The 16,357-nt window shown below is 39.8% G+C and overlaps 1 protein-coding gene across 19 annotated transcripts in view; it reads left to right on the top strand.

Moving 5' to 3' along the window:
- The window catches only part of ERC2 (ELKS/RAB6-interacting/CAST family member 2), an 877,102-nt gene that overhangs the window by 522,726 nt on the left and 338,019 nt on the right, over positions 1–16,357 (top strand). For all 19 annotated transcript variants that reach the window (XR_014796702.1, XR_014796703.1, XR_014796704.1 and 16 more), the window contains one exon: positions 10,407–10,567. Coding sequence is in view for 16 of the 19 variants with exons in the window: in XM_084903110.1 (XP_084759236.1) it covers positions 10,407–10,567 (161 nt within the window). In the remaining 3 variants the exon portion in view is untranslated. The remainder of the gene's footprint in view (positions 1–10,406; positions 10,568–16,357) is intronic.

A 16,357-nucleotide genomic window follows, 5' to 3' on the forward strand; every position in this document is an offset into this window, starting at 1 on the left:
TATGGTCTACCAGCAATTAATTTTTTCATGAGAGCTGAAGTATTTCTATGCAGATGTTCCTTGGTTGCAAATTTTTAAAAATTTACTTTCTTTAACATTGATAATTCATGTTTGCAGCAGTAAGTACGAAGAAGAATATAATAGATTACCTGAAATCTCTAAGCCTAGAAACAACCCTGCCATAAATATTTTGGTGCATTTTCTTCTCATCTTTCTTTCTATGAATATGCACTTAAAAGCTCACACATAGTTGCATTGTATTGTATTTACTATTTACTTACCTGCTTTTCTCATTTAGAATTTCCTGTACATCTTTTCTTTACATTAAGTCTTTCTACTTCGTGTTTAATGTCTGACCAACATAACAACTGGATGTCTGTGATTTAGTATCAAATTTATTTGGAACATTTACACATGTGAGCGTACCCGCACACTCATATGTATATATATACATATGCAGTGTTATCCTGATTTTTATAAGAAATTATAATGAACATATTTATTATAGCCTAAGAATAAATTCCTCCAGGCACATCCCTTATTATGTTCATATAATTAATTCCTAAAGTAGAATTACATAGTCAAATAGTAATTCATGAATTTATTCAGTATAATTAGTAAATTATACTGAATTTCAAGTTTATCTCATATGTTCATAAAAGGTATAATTTCTACAAAGAGTGAAATGATTTCTAAACATCACCTTTGGACAATACAGTGGTAAAACTTAGATGTTCTGGCTCTTTCTAATACAGTAATTACTAGACACACGGCTATTTACATTTAAATTCCAGCTCATTAAAATTAAAATTGAATTAAATTGAAAATTCCATTCCTCAGTTGCATAGTCACATTTCCAGGGTTCTGCAGCCATGGGTGGTTAGTGGCACGTGTATTGACAGCTCCGAGGAGAATCCCCCCACCATTGCAGGAAGCTCTGTTGGACAACACAGCTCTCATACTTCATGGGTTCCTGCAGGACTGTATTTGGAATTTAGCTGAAACTAAAATATGAACACACATTTTGCATGTGATTGCCAAAATGGTAATTTGGTTTGTTATAAATAGATTTAGTAGTAAACATTTCACCATTCCATTAAAGATGAAAAATACTGTGTCATTCTGAAAATGTAAGAAAACGTAACCCTCTGTCCTGCTCGCTTACCCTCTAATAGGCTGAAAACGAAGTGCTGGTGTTTAAACTAACATCACTGTTGGTAATGATTGCAGGTTACTGCGTGCTTACTACGTGCCAAGATCATAACTGTTGTAACTGTTGTCACATCACAAGGATGTAAGGAGGTGCAGTTATTTACCACATTTTACAGGAAGAAACTGATGAACACAGAGCAAGTATCTTTCTTTCCCAGGACCACAGGGCCAGCATGCTGGCTCCCGATTGGACTTAAGCCCTCTGGCTTCAGAGTCCACATTCTTAAACCAACCACTCCCTCAACTGCTTTTCAAGAATGTTCCAGACTCTGTTAGAGAAAAGACAAGCTCTTTGCCGTGCTGCTGCAGAGGGTGCATATAAACAGCGTGTGTACCTTCCAGCTGCTCATGAAGTACCTACCCCAAAGGGGCACAGGAGCACGCCCCACCCAGCCCTTTCCCAGGAGGTGCCACCGAGCCGCCCTGCAGACCCCTGCCCTCTGGGCTCAACACTGTCTGTTTAACCGCCTCAGTGACACCAGATGCACATATTTTGCCCACCTCTCTCCCCCTTTTTTTATTATGGTGTGAAGTTACCTTCGTGAGCCTGGGAGAGAAGCAGGGAGGGGGGATTTAAAATGGAATAAGAATCTGAGAGTTTAAGCTCGAACTCTTGATGCGGTATTTGCAGCTGAAGAATCAGAGGTGACACATCTAAGCAAAGCTCCTGGGCACTTAAACTTCAGTGAGAACACAAAGCCCAAACACAGGCTTGAGGGCCGTGGTCAGGTCCCCGCCGAATGCAGCCTGGGGATTTTCAGTTTCAACCTTTTCCAAAAGGTGTCACTCTAAGGCAGCCCTGGGGAGGTGGGGAGGAGGCGGAGATAGCAGTCAGATAAGAGTAATTGGAAAAATAAGATTAGTGGTCCCTGTTTTAACAGGTCCTGGCCCACAGCCTCTGTCCGAGAAGCTGTTGCTGTCAAGGAGGAAGGGTCTTGGCATTCACCTTCACCTTCTGATCTCGGGGCGACCTTCTCGGTGTCCGAGCTGAACTGAGCCAAATCCCAGCTCTTCCCGCAAGACCAATTTCCACTCCGGTTTTGCTGGGACCCGGGACCCGGGGATCTCATTGGCTCTGTGCAAACTGACTGCCATCCTCTTGGATGGAGCACCGACAGAGAGCCAGGAAGGATGGTGATGGCGAGGCCCCGAGAGCCCATCTATTTTTAAAATAAAGCTTTAAAAGCTGTTTAAAGAGTCTAAATTATTAACACAAAATAGATACTAACTCAATACTGACGTATAATTCAAGAAAAATAAATTCGATTTATCAAAATATTTGAAGACCAGCCCTTGCCAAGCACGCCTCTGCAAAGCACCGGCCATCGCCACGTGGCGGGAAGAGACACACAGAACCCGGAGCGTGGCTCTTGGCAGATAACTGAGAGAGAAGCTGGTTTTCAAATATTTAGTTAAACAACACAAATGTATGTGTAAGTGTAAGTCGACACATGTTAATGATTTCAGGTCTTAAACAGGTTTTTTATTTTATTGTTTTAAGGCTCTGCTGCTCACTTTAAAAGTCCCGACAGTTTCTGCAGAGCTGGCTATAAGCACGAGGCTCTTTAGAAATTCACTTGATGGCTTCATTATCCCGAAAGGGCACAGAGCTATGCATTATTCAAACACAACGGGGTAGTCCTGGTAACTTAGCCATTTTGTAAGAGAATTTTTATGATTTTGCCACGTAGAATGACTAATCAAAGCAGAAATGACATAGAGTTATTTAAAGGTTTGCTTTTTTTTCTTGTTAGTTGGTGAAACTAGACACCTAGCTTGAAGAAACCTTTAATTATTATGTTCTATAACCAATATATTTTAAAATGTAATCTTAGCTTTATAGATGTAAGATTAGAATACTAGTCTTGCCATATCTGGGGATCTTTTAGGAAATTATTATTATTATTATTATTATTAAATTATTTTAAATGGAATCTCTTACATTTAAATAGAAGACTTCTGAGGTTGCTGTGAATTCTGTTTTCATTGAGGTTGGTGTTTTAGGAATTAAACAGCCATTCTAAAAAAATTTTTTCCCCACTCAGGAAATACTGTCTGCTGAATTACCCAGAGATGTGCTTCTAAAAGAAGCAGATGCTGTGTCAAATGGACACTAATGGGTTGCTTTCCTGCTGGCTTTCTCCAGAGCGTCTATTGGCTCATAATCCTTGGGATTCTCCAGCAGAGGTCCCTGTGAACAGGATCCCCTGCCCCAGGGGGGTCCCCAGCAGTCGTGTCTCACTGTCCTCTGCAGTGGGCCACTCCGCCTGCCTGCTTCAGGGAGGCCGGCCATGGGCCTAGGACAGGATTGGCTTCTGTTTTACTCCTGCTCTTCACTCAGTACTTTAATGAATTTTTAAATCACAGCTGTGATTAAATTGTTGTTTGATTTAAGCTTGCTGGCCAAACCAGACAGCTTCTGAGGACAGATCTGTCACTGTGCGGGCAGAGTGCCGGGCACACAGGTAAGCCCGCGGAGGCTGAGGCTGAGGCAGGGATGAGGGAGGAAAGAGCGCTCCTCTCCCAGGCTCTGTGGCAACGCAGTGGAAAGCAGAGCAGGACGAGGAGCTACTTGCTTCTATTTCAACTCAACCTGGAACCTTGTGATTGTGCCAACTTGCAGGTTCCTGGGTATGCTTGGCAGCTGCTGGGATGGCCATGGCCATAAGTCCTGAGGAGCTGGGTCACTGGGCCTCCTATCTCCATAGAAAAGAGAAGGTACTTGATGCAAACAGAGAGGATGGCCAAGGGACCACTGATTTATAGAGTAGGAAAGTCTCAAGTTCAAGCTTACACTTCATCCATCATTGCACTAATGGGTTAAAGGAGGAGGGTATTTCAGAGTCACGATTTTGGATTCCTCTTCCTGCCCTTCCTCAGATAGTTACGAGTGTGGACCTGGTGCTGTGGCAGGGGTTTATGGGGCTTCCAGAGAAGACAGAGACGTGGTCCTAGCCCACCAGCTGGTTACAATCTAGTTGTAGCAACTAAGTACACACATGAAACAGTTGAGCAGAAGTGGAAGTGAGTTTGATTAGGTGGTTGACAGTCAGGTGCAGGCACTAAGAACTGGAGGCACATGGGTTGGGTAGAGATAGCCTGGTTAGCAACCATCTTAGGATCATGGTCATGTTCATGCATGGGCACTCCCAGGGTGTTCTGGAGGGGGCTGGATACTTTGTGTATGTTATCTCCCTGTGTGCTTTTGCCAATCCTGACTATGGCTCTGTTTCCTTCCCACTTAGAGGAGTCAGTAGGGTCCAGGATTCCCAGACTTGGCTGCTCTTTGCAATGACATTGGAATCATCAGTATCTTTAATAAAATACGGATGCCTAACTCCCACTTGCGTGTATTTTTATTTCATTGGTAGAGGTGTGACCATGGCATTAGGATTTTGCAAAGCTTTCCAATGGATTCTAATGTGCAACAGCAAATAGGAAGCATTGGCCTAAGATTGGCTTAAGGCCACAGTGGTTCTTTTGGTGGAGCCAGAACTTGGCCCAGGTCTCCCACCTCAGTATTCTTCATGAATTTTTGGTAGAATTCACCTGTGAAGCCATCTGGTCCTAATTTTTTTTTTTTTTTTTTTTTTTTTTTGGTGGGGGTGTGTGGTTTGATTACTGATTCACTTTTTTTTTTTTTTTTTTTTTTTTTTTTTTTTTTTTACTAGTAATTGATCTGTTCAGATTTTTAGTTTCTTCCTGAGTAAGTCTTGGAAGATTATATATTTCTAGAAATCTGTCTTCTAGGTTTGTCAGTTTGTCGGCATGTATCTATTCATAGTATTCTCTTAAAATTCTTTGTATTTTTTGTGTTTTTCAGTTCTCATCTCTCCACTCATTTCTGGTTGGATTTATTTGGGCCCTCTCTTTACTTTTTCTTGATGAGTATAGTTATAGTTTTATCCATTTTATCTTTATGAAAAACCAGCTTTTAGTTTAATTTCTATCTTATACATATTTTATTCTCTATTTTGTTTATTTCTGCTCTAATCTTTATTATTTTCTTCCACTCACGTCAGGCTTTATTTGTGCTTCTTTTTCTTTTTCCTTTAGATGTAAAGTTAGACTGTTTATTTGAGATTTTCTTGATTGTCGAGGTAAGCCTGTATTGCTATGAATTAGAACTACCTTTGCTGTGTCCCATAGATTTTTGTATCATTGTTTTCGTTTGTTTCAAGAAATTTTATTTTTGATTTCCTCATTAACCATTGATTGCTTGGTAGCATGTTATTTAGCCTCCCCGTGTTTGTATTTTTAAGGAGTTTTTGGTAATTGATTTCTAGTTTCATACCATTGTGACTGGAGAAGATGCTTGATAATAATTTCAGCCCTCAAATTTATTGAGACTTGTTTTGTGACCTACTGTGGTCTATCCTGAAGAATATACACTTGAATAAGACATGTATATTCTGCTGTTTGGGGGTGGAATGCTCTATTAATATCTATTAAGGCCTTTGGATTGAATGCCATTCATTTAAAACCATTGTTACCTTGTTAATTTTGTAGCTGTAAGATCTGTCCATTGATATAAGTGGAGTATTGAAGTTGTCTAATATTATTGTAGTACCTCTCTCACTTATGTCTGTTAATATTTATTTATTTATTTATTTAGGTGCTCCTATATGCAATGCATAGATGTTGACATCTATATCCTCTTGTTGGATTGATCCTTTTTTTCATTATGTACCATAATGCCCTTCTTTGTCTCTGTTGTTCCAGTCTTTTTTTAAAAATGTCTGTTTTGTCTGATATATGTATAGCTACCCCATATTTCTTTTCATTTCAATTTTCATGAAATGTGTTTTTCCAGTCTTTTTTTCTATCCGGGTGTGTCTTTCCATCTGAAGTGAGTCTATTGTTGGCAGCATATATTTTCTTCTTTTTAATCCAGCCACCATATATCTATTGATTGGAATATTTAGTTCATTTATATTTAAAGTGTTCATTGATAGGTATGTAGTTATTGCAATTTTATTAATTGTTTTGTAGTTCTTTTCTGTTGTTTTAGTTTTCTCTCTTCTCTTGTAGACTGATGACTTTAATAATTTGAGTTCCTTTTCCTTTATTTTTTGTGTATCTATTATAGGTTTTTGGTTTGTGGTTACCATGAGATCTATATATAACAAGCTATATTTATGGCATTCTATTTTAAGTTGATGGTCACTTGAGATCAAAAACATTCTAAAAGTATTACATTTTTACCCCTTCCCCCACTTTTATGTATTTTGGCATTATATTTTACATTGTGTGTGTGTGTGTGTGTGTGTGTGTGTGTGTGTGTGTGTGTATGCTTTAATGTATTATTGTAATTACACATGATCTTATTACTTTTCTCTTTTAACATTAATAGTGGCTTCATACTTGGTTAATCTACTACTTTTACTAAATGTTTGCCTTTATCACTGAGATTTTTTTCTTACATATTTTTTATTTTTAGGCCTTTTTTCCACTTAGAGGAGCCCCTTTAACATTTCATAGAGTGTCAGTTTAGTGTTGATGGACCCCTTTAGCTTTTGCTTGTCTCAGAAACTATTTTCCTTCAATTCTGGGAAGAATATTCTTGGTTTTAGTTTTTTTCTTTCATTGCCTTGGATATATTGTGCCATTCTTTCTGTTCTGAAAAGTTTCTGCTGAAAAATTAGCTGATAGTCCTTATGGGTATACTCTTTGTTTAACAAACTGATTTTCTCTTGCTGCTTTTAAGATTCTCTCTTTATTCTTAACTATTGGGATTTAAAAAAAAATTTATTGATTGATTTATTATTTTTTTAGAGAGAGAGGGGAAGGATGAGGAAGACATCAATTTGTTGTTCCACTTACATATGCGTTCATTGGTTGCTTCTTCTATGTGTGTCCTGACCAGAGATTGAACCTGTAACCTTGGAGTATCAGAACAATGCTCCAACCAAAGCAGCTACCCAGCCAGGGAAACTTTTGGTATTTTAATTATGATGTGTATTGATGTGAGCCTTTCTGGGTTTAACAACTATGGGACTCTGAGTGCTTCCTGGACTTGAATGTCTGTTTCCTTCACCAGGTTAGAGAAGATTTCAAATATTTTTCTTTAAATGGGTTTTTTTTGTCCTTTTTTCTTCTCTCTTCTCTTTCTGGGACCACTAGGATGAAAATGTTGGTATGCTTGAAGTTATCTCATAGGTTCATTAAACTTACTGTCATTTCTTTCTTCTCTTTTTCTTTCTTTCTTTCTTTTCTTTTATTTTTTTAATCCTCACCCAAGGATATTTTTCCATTGATTTTTAGGGAGAGTGAAAGAGAGAGGGAAAGGCAGAGAGAAACATTGATGTGGAGAAACACATCAATTGGTTGCCTCCTGCAGGAGCCCTAGCCAGGACCTGGGTAGGCTAAGAGCCTGCAACCAAGGTATGTGCCCTTGACTGGAATCGAATCCAAGACCCTTTGGTCCCAGGTCGATGCTCTATCCACTGAGCAAAATCTCCTCCTTCCCCTCTTCCTCCTCTTGCTCCTCCTCCTCTTCTTCCTTTTTTTTTCTTTTTCTTCTTCTTTTCTTTTTGTTGTTCCCATTCTGTGATTTCCACTACCTATTTTTCAGGTTGTTGATTTCTTGGTTTTTTTGTTTTTTTTATATTTTCTGTCCCTTTTTTAACATTCTTGCTAAATTCACCTGCTCTTCTCCTGAGTTTGTTGAGCAGCTTTGTCACCAGTGTTTTGAATTTGTTACCTGGTAGATTACATTTAGGTTTGTAATCTTATCTCTTTTACAATATTTAGGTTTTTGTTTTTGTTTTTTGAATTTTGTTGTTGTTTTGTTAGGAACATATGTCTTCAAACTTCAGTTGTTTCTCTGAATTTTAATCCATGAAGTCAGTGAAAATAGAAGCCTCTCTTGGACTTGAAGGATGGCCTTGAACTGGAGATCCCCCTTTCTAGAGTGATTGTGCCAGGTGACTGGCCATCCGGCTGGATCTGTGGGCATTGGCCACGGTAATTTTTGGGACAAGCTGTGCTAGGGCCTAAAACTGTAGCCAGAACAGGTGGCCCCCAAGGGTTTCCAGGGATGAGCCACACCAGAGCCTGTCTTAGCAGGTGAGGTGAATGGTAGTTGAGGCAGGCTATGGAGAGTCTTGGGGATCAGGGGCACTAGCCAGGAACTGAAGCTGAAGCTAGCATGGGAGACAGGAGCTATGGCTGGAGCCTCAGGGCAAGTGGTGTAGCCAGTGTGGGCCTGGGACCTGGAGCCTAGAGCCTGGGGTGCACTAGGGTGGCGTTGGCCAGCTGACTAGAGCTCCTGATTGACCTCCTGCCTCTGCACTCAAGGTGGTGGGGGAACACAACAGATGTGCTCTCTGGAGTCTCCATCCCCAGAGAGAGTTCCCGCCTCCCCACTGCAAATTGGCAGATGCTCTAGAGTTAAGCAGGTGATTGATTTCTGTCCCATTTAGTCTAGGTGCCCTTTATATGACTGCTTTTGTGCTGTACCCTAGGGCTGATGTGTCTGCAGGAGGCTCCTCAGTGCTCCACCCCTATTGCAGGTTGACTTGTGGGTGGGGTTCCCACAGCTCTCCTGCCTGTTTCTCTGTGGTCTCTGTCACTTCTCGTACAGACACTGTTCAGCCAGCCCCCAGGTCTTCTTCAGGTGGAATTGCTCTGCCTGGAGGTGTCCATTCAATGTATTAGTGGGAGGAGGTGAGTTCAGCATCTTCCTGGGCCACTGTTTGGACCCCTCTTATTCTCTTTACACAGCTATCGAATGCATCAAAAACAGGGAGTAAGGAAGAAAAATAAAATCTGTGCTTCAGCCTCACCAAGTATCGCTTTGTAGAAGGGCTTCTAGTCATATGTATGGCATTCTCTGAATTTAGGTGAGAAACTGAACAGCTTTGTGGTTGTGTTTCAATTTTTGTATATTTGTGAAGTTAAAGAATAATGCTCGTCATTCTCCAATTAAGCAGGTGTGGTTCTTAGACTTTAATAGGGCTACCTTTATATTCATTGCTTTTTAAACTGTTTTTTAGTTTTGCTTTGAGTCACATTACATGGTCATCAAGTTTCCTCTTTTTATCAGGGCAAAATGGAGAGTTTGATGATCTTAAAAGCCTGTAATTTACCTTGGATGTGAACTACAAGGCTTATTCTGAATAAATTCCATGTAAAGCTGCAGAAATTATGTAGAAAGTCTTTATGAATTGGAACTTAGCATGTCACTGACACATTCTGAAGTGTGTGCCTTTGCCTTTAGTGATGGATGGTCCCATTCTGCCAAGTTTAGCTGAAAGGGGTGGCTTAGAAACCCAAACAGCAGATCTGGAATCTAGAAATTTCCTGGAATTTCCATAGTTTTAAATCAGGGTGGCTGCAGCCTGCATCTGTGCAAGGGATGGCATGCCACCAGCTTCTCCACGGAAGTCCCTGGGCCAGAGCTATACACACCAGCCCCGTTTCTCGTGCATGGGTGTTTAAAAGGCCCCAGTGGTTTGAAAGGATAAGGCCTTGCTTTGGGACTCCTTGGTCCAATTTTGGTGGAACCTGGCTTAAAACCCTGGCTATTTGATAGTCTGGCTTATTTCTATGGCGTATTAGCACCCTATAAAAGTTACATGTCATTTATTTCAAGTTTAGAGCCCTCTCAGACTGCAGGGGCAAACCAAACTTGAACCTTTTGTGGCTAAAATTCTGTTTACCTTTGGCCAAATCTTGCTTCTTGACTGTGAGCCTGGGAGGTGAGGTGAGGCCCGTTGGACATCAAGCCAGTTTTGCCAAACAAGGCTCTGATAGGTTCAAACATGAATACCCCTGAAACACGGAGATTAACTTGCTGTCAGAATGCTCCGGGGCCTACACACAGAAGTATATTGTGCCAGGCACAGTGCACTCTGAACGCTGCCTTCCTCCCGCTGAGAGGCAATATCTTAGATTTTTGCCAGACACCATTGAAATTGGGTCAAGTCACTCACCTTCCCCTTCTAATACATACATCAGTGGGTTTCTGTGAAGGTTATTTGACAATTCAGTTGAACGAGGATCTTGGAGAAATTTGGACTTTTCCAGTATTTGAAACATTTGTTTTTAACCAGGAACTGAGTAAACAAGGTACGGTGTCCCTTGCAAGGATGGCTCTGATTGCTTCGTGCCTGTTTCTGAACACAGGCTGGCAAGCAAGGCCTTGTGTTTGAATGAAGGAGCAGTAACAGCCCGTCGCATGTGCCTTTCAGATAGAGGAGCTGATGAACGCTCTGGAGAAGACCAGGCAGGAGCTGGACGCCACCAAGGCACGCCTGGCCTCCACACAGCAGTCCCTGGCTGAGAAGGAAGCGCACTTGGCCAACCTCCGAATAGAGAGGAGGAAACAGCTGGAGGAGATCCTGGAGATGAAGTGAGTACCCATTTCTGTTTCCTGGTCTCTCTTTCCTGATCTCTCTTTAGGGATGGGGAAGGGAAGGCTGGAGGAGATGAAGAAAGAGCTTGGAGAAAGAATCATTTAGCTAACACCTGACTAGTCATTTCCGGGACTACACTTCTTACTTTTTAAAAAAATTATAGCTTCCCATGATCCATTTTGCACATTTTTCACATCTGTGATTCAGAAGAAAGCATCTAGCATTCGATTTTGTATTTCTGCTTCGTGGATGGCATTCTTAGGTCTGTTACAAAGGTCTGAACTGGCCCAGAGACCGAGGCTCGTTAAGCACAATAGTAATTTGAGCAGGGCACCGACTTAAGTGGAAACTTCTCTGAGGAGGTATTTCCTAATTGTGACTATAACTTTGCTAATTATATTCTTTTCACTTGTGTACAATGCCTGGCTTGTGTTGGCTTTCATATAGTCTCAAGGTTGGCACCTCTTTGTTTAGAAAGCAGGACTCTGATTTGCTGAGCTGATAAAAACAGGCTTGGAAATCCTACCGCACCCCCACCCCTTCTGGGGAAGGTTAGGTAAGGGAGGGAGACTGGATCCAATCTCTTTGATTTAATCGATAAAGTACGGCTGCATGCTGGGCAGTGGTCATTCCTGTGGGCCTATGGCACATCCACCTCCACCTAGATCTTATTTTGCCCTCACAATGAAATAATATCATTATGGAAGAACATAGCTGAGAAAATTACTCAAAGATATTAGAAATAATCAATTGCTATGGATCTGTTTCTAAAGAAGTAACGTGTCTCTATATAAGTTTTAAAATAAAATAATCACCAAGAAATAATTTCTGTCCACCTTCCTTCCACGATCAGGGGAAATGTACACAGCAATGACATCTTAAGCCTGTAACATAGACTTTGAAATTGGTGGCTAGGTATGGAAGAATGACCTTCTCCTGACCCCACACGCCTTACACATGGTTAACATTAGACCCGAGAGTTTAGATCATGGAAAATGTGGAGTGAAACATTTTGAAAGATTTAATAATGAGGACAAAACTTTTATTTCTCATCAACTACCTCAGTTTCTCTAAGACCAAAGAATAAGTAGTTTTTTCTCACATATAAACTCAAACTTTTCCTAATAAAAGATGATATAATGAAAACAGATATTTTTATCCTCAGTTTAGAGGTTGGGGAACTGAGACTCAGAAAGCTTTCAAGTAATTTGCTTAAGCCCATCTGGCCAGGATTAAAGCCAAAACCTTCTACCTCAAGCTTTCTTTCTATGACCTCGTTTTCTCAAGAAGTCATGTGAGCACCACCCAGCCCAGAACTTTGTTTGTTGGAGTCAGTGTGGCGATCATCCTGCCTAGAACTGTGCCTGGCATGTGGTAGGTGCTCAGTACTTGTTTGTTGAATAAGCGAGTAGATTTAACGCGGAGACTGGATTTTATGTAACTAAGTATTTCAAGCACTTTTGACATTATTGCCTAGATCAATAATCTCTTCACTACGGGCACATTGATTTCATCAGCCTTTATTCTTTTCCACTCATCTGTTCACTTCTGCCTCCTGGTGTGCTGTTATGGGTCATATGCAGCCTAGTTTCTCTCATTGCTTCCAAGTTAACTCTCTATCTCCTGGAGTGATTTATTATGCCATTTTATGGAAATTTTCATTCCTTCCCTTTCATAGAAAGAACATATTCTTTCAATATTTTGAGAGAACAAATAATGGCGAAGCATGCTGGTTTGGGAGTCAACAGACCTAGAAATCCTATTGCTACTACCTGGTACCTGGTGGCCGGCACTTACCCTTTAGTTCCCTCCTCTAACCCCTTTCCTGGGGTGGTTCTGAGCAGAGGTCCTCAGAAGAGGGCTTGGCACATGGAGCAGAATATATGAGTTTAAGTGGTACTACCAGCCAATGAAAATATATCATTCATTTAGTATACTTTGTGAAGAGTATCATTTATCTAAAATTTGGATTTATTTTTCTAAAACATATAAACCTTTTCCATGTGTATGTTTTCCCACTTAATTTCATGATTTCAGATAGCACCTAACTAAGACCTCTTTTGGTGAATTGCCACATTATTTCTGAAGTGCTTAATCTGCTACCACTACAAAATAAATATAAAATCCCTCTGTTAATTCCTTTGGTAAAAGTAACAAAGCCCTGCTTCACTAAGCCCAATATGAACCCCATTGACTATTTAACCGGCCTAGAACCCCACTTATGGCTCCGTTCTAGGGCTGTTGGGGGACAAAGGTACAGGGCAATTGTATTGACTGAAAACAGCAATTAGAATCATTAGCCTCCTGGGCTGTTTAAGTCCTCCAGCTGGTTTGGTTGTTCTTGATTGTTAAGCTGAGTTGCCATATTGGTTACTCGACATTAACCCAAGTCAACCTAAGTATGTGGGAACAGTCAGATGTATATATCATTGGCAGAATTGCTTTCACTCAGTGCCAGGCATTGTTGATTTTCTTTCAACTAGCAGGCAACATGCAGTAACTTTCAGCCAAGTCCAACCAGTTTCCAATCCCTGGTGGGAAGGGAGAGGCTGTGTGGTGTTTGAGGAAAGAGCTGGAGCCCAAAGCCAAGAGTCAGGAGATATGATCTCATCGTTCACCCCTAACAGGAGATTACTGTCTGGTTGCCTTTGTTTTCTCTTCAGCAACATGGAGGCGATAATAGTGTCTACTCTATAGAATTGTTGTAGGGTTTTTTTTTTGTTTTGTTTTGTTTTGTTTTTTTAAAGTACTAAACTGAAATTAATATAAACCAGCATATGTGAAAATGCTTTGAAATATAAAAAGGGGCTTTTGGAATGAAAGGTGGTGTCTGTTAAATCCATTGCAAAATCAAATGGCACAGAGTTTTAGAATTGGAAAGCAGCGGGTCCAGCATCCCTGGATGCATAAGCCAGACTCCCATCCATTTAATACGGATAGGAATCTCCCAGGTCCTGGGAAGCAGCATTCACAGTGGAAGTCATGGGGCCATAATGTGATGGTCATGCCCATGACTCTTGCAGGTAGCTCATTCCTCCTCATGTGGAACTAGAATGGCTTTCCATGTAATCTTTCTGCTTGTCTTGGTTTTGGTTCCAGAGCTCCACAGACTTTATCTGAACCCCACTCAGAGGATAGAAAGTGGTTTAGATATTTGTTTGAGTAATAGTGTTTACCTTAGAAAAGAAAAAGGAATGTGAAGAAGCAAAATTAAGATAGACACTGGTGACAGCTTGGTATATACCTTTATAAATACTCTTTACTTTTTAACAAAAGTAGATTTGTATTTTTATAGTTTGTAAATCCTGCTTCTTTTCTTTACTGAATGGGGAATACCCTCCCTGTCACAAACATAGAATTATATTTGTAATTACTCAATGTACCGTCATATAGGTTCGCTTTTTTATTGGACATTTATCTTGGTGCCAATGTTTTGGTAATATAAAGAATGTTTTGATAAGCATCCTGCTCTTTAGTTTCATTTCTTTAAAAATAATTATAGCTTGATATGCAGTACAAGATGCAGTGGAAAGAGGTCTCTTGTACATTTCCAACATTTCCCTCAATGGTAACCTTTTGCATAGTTATAGCACAATATCACAGCAGGAAATTGATATTGGTTCAGTCATCAACTTCAATTCAGATTTGTTCAGTTTTACATGCACTCATTTATGTGTGAGTGGGTATGAAATTGAGACATATCAATTTCAACTCATGTATAGATGTATGTAACCACCATCATAGTTAAGACACAGTATTGTTCCATCATCATAAAGATCCCTCATGCCACCTTTTGATAGCTATACCCACAACCGTTTCCTTTTATTTTTACTTTTTGTTAATCCTCACCAAAGACTATTTCCCCGCCATTGATTTTAAGAGAGAGGGAGAGAGACATCAAAGTGAGAGAGACATCGATGTGAGAGAGACACATCTATTGGTTGCCTCTCCAAACACCCTGGTCAGAGCTCAGGGAATCAAACCTGCAACCCTGGTATGTGTCCTTGACTGGGAATCGAACCTGTGACTCTTCAGTGTGTAGGCCAAAGCTCTAATCACTGAGCAAACTGGCCAGGGCCAGAGTTTTGTTTTGTATTATATCATTTTGGGACAAGTGCCAGATAGTGTACATTTTCCATACCATTCTTCTTTGGAAGGGCAGGGAATTATCCTGTTAGTTTAAATTTAGACTGATTTTAAAGTTAGAAAATATTACTTTATTCCTCTAATTTAAAGATTTCTCATGAGTTTTATTTTATTGAAAGTGGAATTTCCTTTTAATATTGGATTTCTAGAACTTGTTATGTGGTAAGGATTGAATAAGTGTTTGAGGAATAAAAGGACAAATTAGTTCAAAAACTCATAATATTCACTGAGCTCCTACCATGTGATAGGTACTGTTCTAAGTGAACAGTGACAAATCCATGACCTTATCCAGTTTGCATTTTGGTAAAATGACTGAAAGAAATGAACAGACAAATAACTGAAAGAAATTAATAGATAGATGAATAAAGTAGATTCCTTTATAACCAAAGTTTGGAATCCCACTTAGTAAGCTATTTCCCATAGTAAGAATCCTGATGGTCATTTGGGGTAGAGAGGGACATGAAAAATGCACTGTACCCTCCTACAGCCTGAGAACCCTTTTGGGAACTGACCTCAAGGGGGGCCTTTGCCTCAGTTTCAACTAGGGTTCTTCCCCCAGTACCTCTTTCTTCATTTTGGTCTTTAGTGGTTGGCATTCTTACTGCTGGTCATTATTCTCACACTGGAAGGTACTAACGGTTTCCAGCCATAGAAGAGCATAATATTGGCTTTCCCTTGTGTGTAAGATTATTTCTTTACTTCAACATATCTAAAACCTCTTCCTAAAACATTTCATAGTGGTTCAGTTTTGTTACATTTGCTCCTATTTAAAAGGGATTTTATTAAAATAATATTAAGAACATCATTCTATATGTTTGGTTTTATTAATGCTGGTTAATAAGCTTACATTCCAGTAACCAAAGCTCGATTATTTAATTTCTGGGCGGTGAATTTGATATCTGTGGCTAAAAGGAGCTGAAGGCCATGAGATATAGTACTTACAATCTATGTGCATTTGCTCGGACAGTTTTAACTTGCACAGTAATTCAATAGGCAGACAGACAAGCTGACTGATATGTTCCATTTAGTAATAAATACTGAGTGAATAAGGGTTTTGAGAGATGGTTAATAGTTACATAATTCAAAGTGTGTAGTTTAGATTTTTTTTTTTGTGGTTTCTTGTGTTTATGTTATAGAAATGTTTTAAGGGGACCGCTACATTTTTAACTTATCTGATGATGTTGTGAGATTCATCTTAATATACTGGATTTTGTTGCATTTTAGACATCTTCTCCAGATAGCCTCAAAAGTCTTTGTATACACTGAGTTATTTTAAGAAGTTTACAGTGAGGTAAGGCATTATCCTGTTGGCCGCTTTGATCTAGGATCCTTTTTGAGAGACCCACTCATTAGGTAAGTACCCTTCAAAGGAGAGGCAGGGTGCAGAAAATAATGTAATCAATTTATTCTTTACTTTATGCCAACATGAGAAAAGACAAATCACATTTCTTCAGGGAGGAATCCTAAGTGCCTGGCAATTTACACAGGATTAATGGAGCCTGGGAGAGGAGTTTTGAAGGCAATCATTACTTAAAATTGATAAACATACTTGCTAGAAGGATACACCAACTTACAGAGATGTTATGGGGACTGAATGAAATTACACATTTATGAGAAAGTTATTTTAAATAGCACATTAC

Source organism: Pipistrellus hanaki (genome assembly GCF_964339955.1).
Source record: "Pipistrellus hanaki genome assembly, chromosome: 13".
NCBI classification, from domain to species: domain Eukaryota; kingdom Metazoa; phylum Chordata; class Mammalia; order Chiroptera; family Vespertilionidae; genus Pipistrellus; species Pipistrellus hanaki.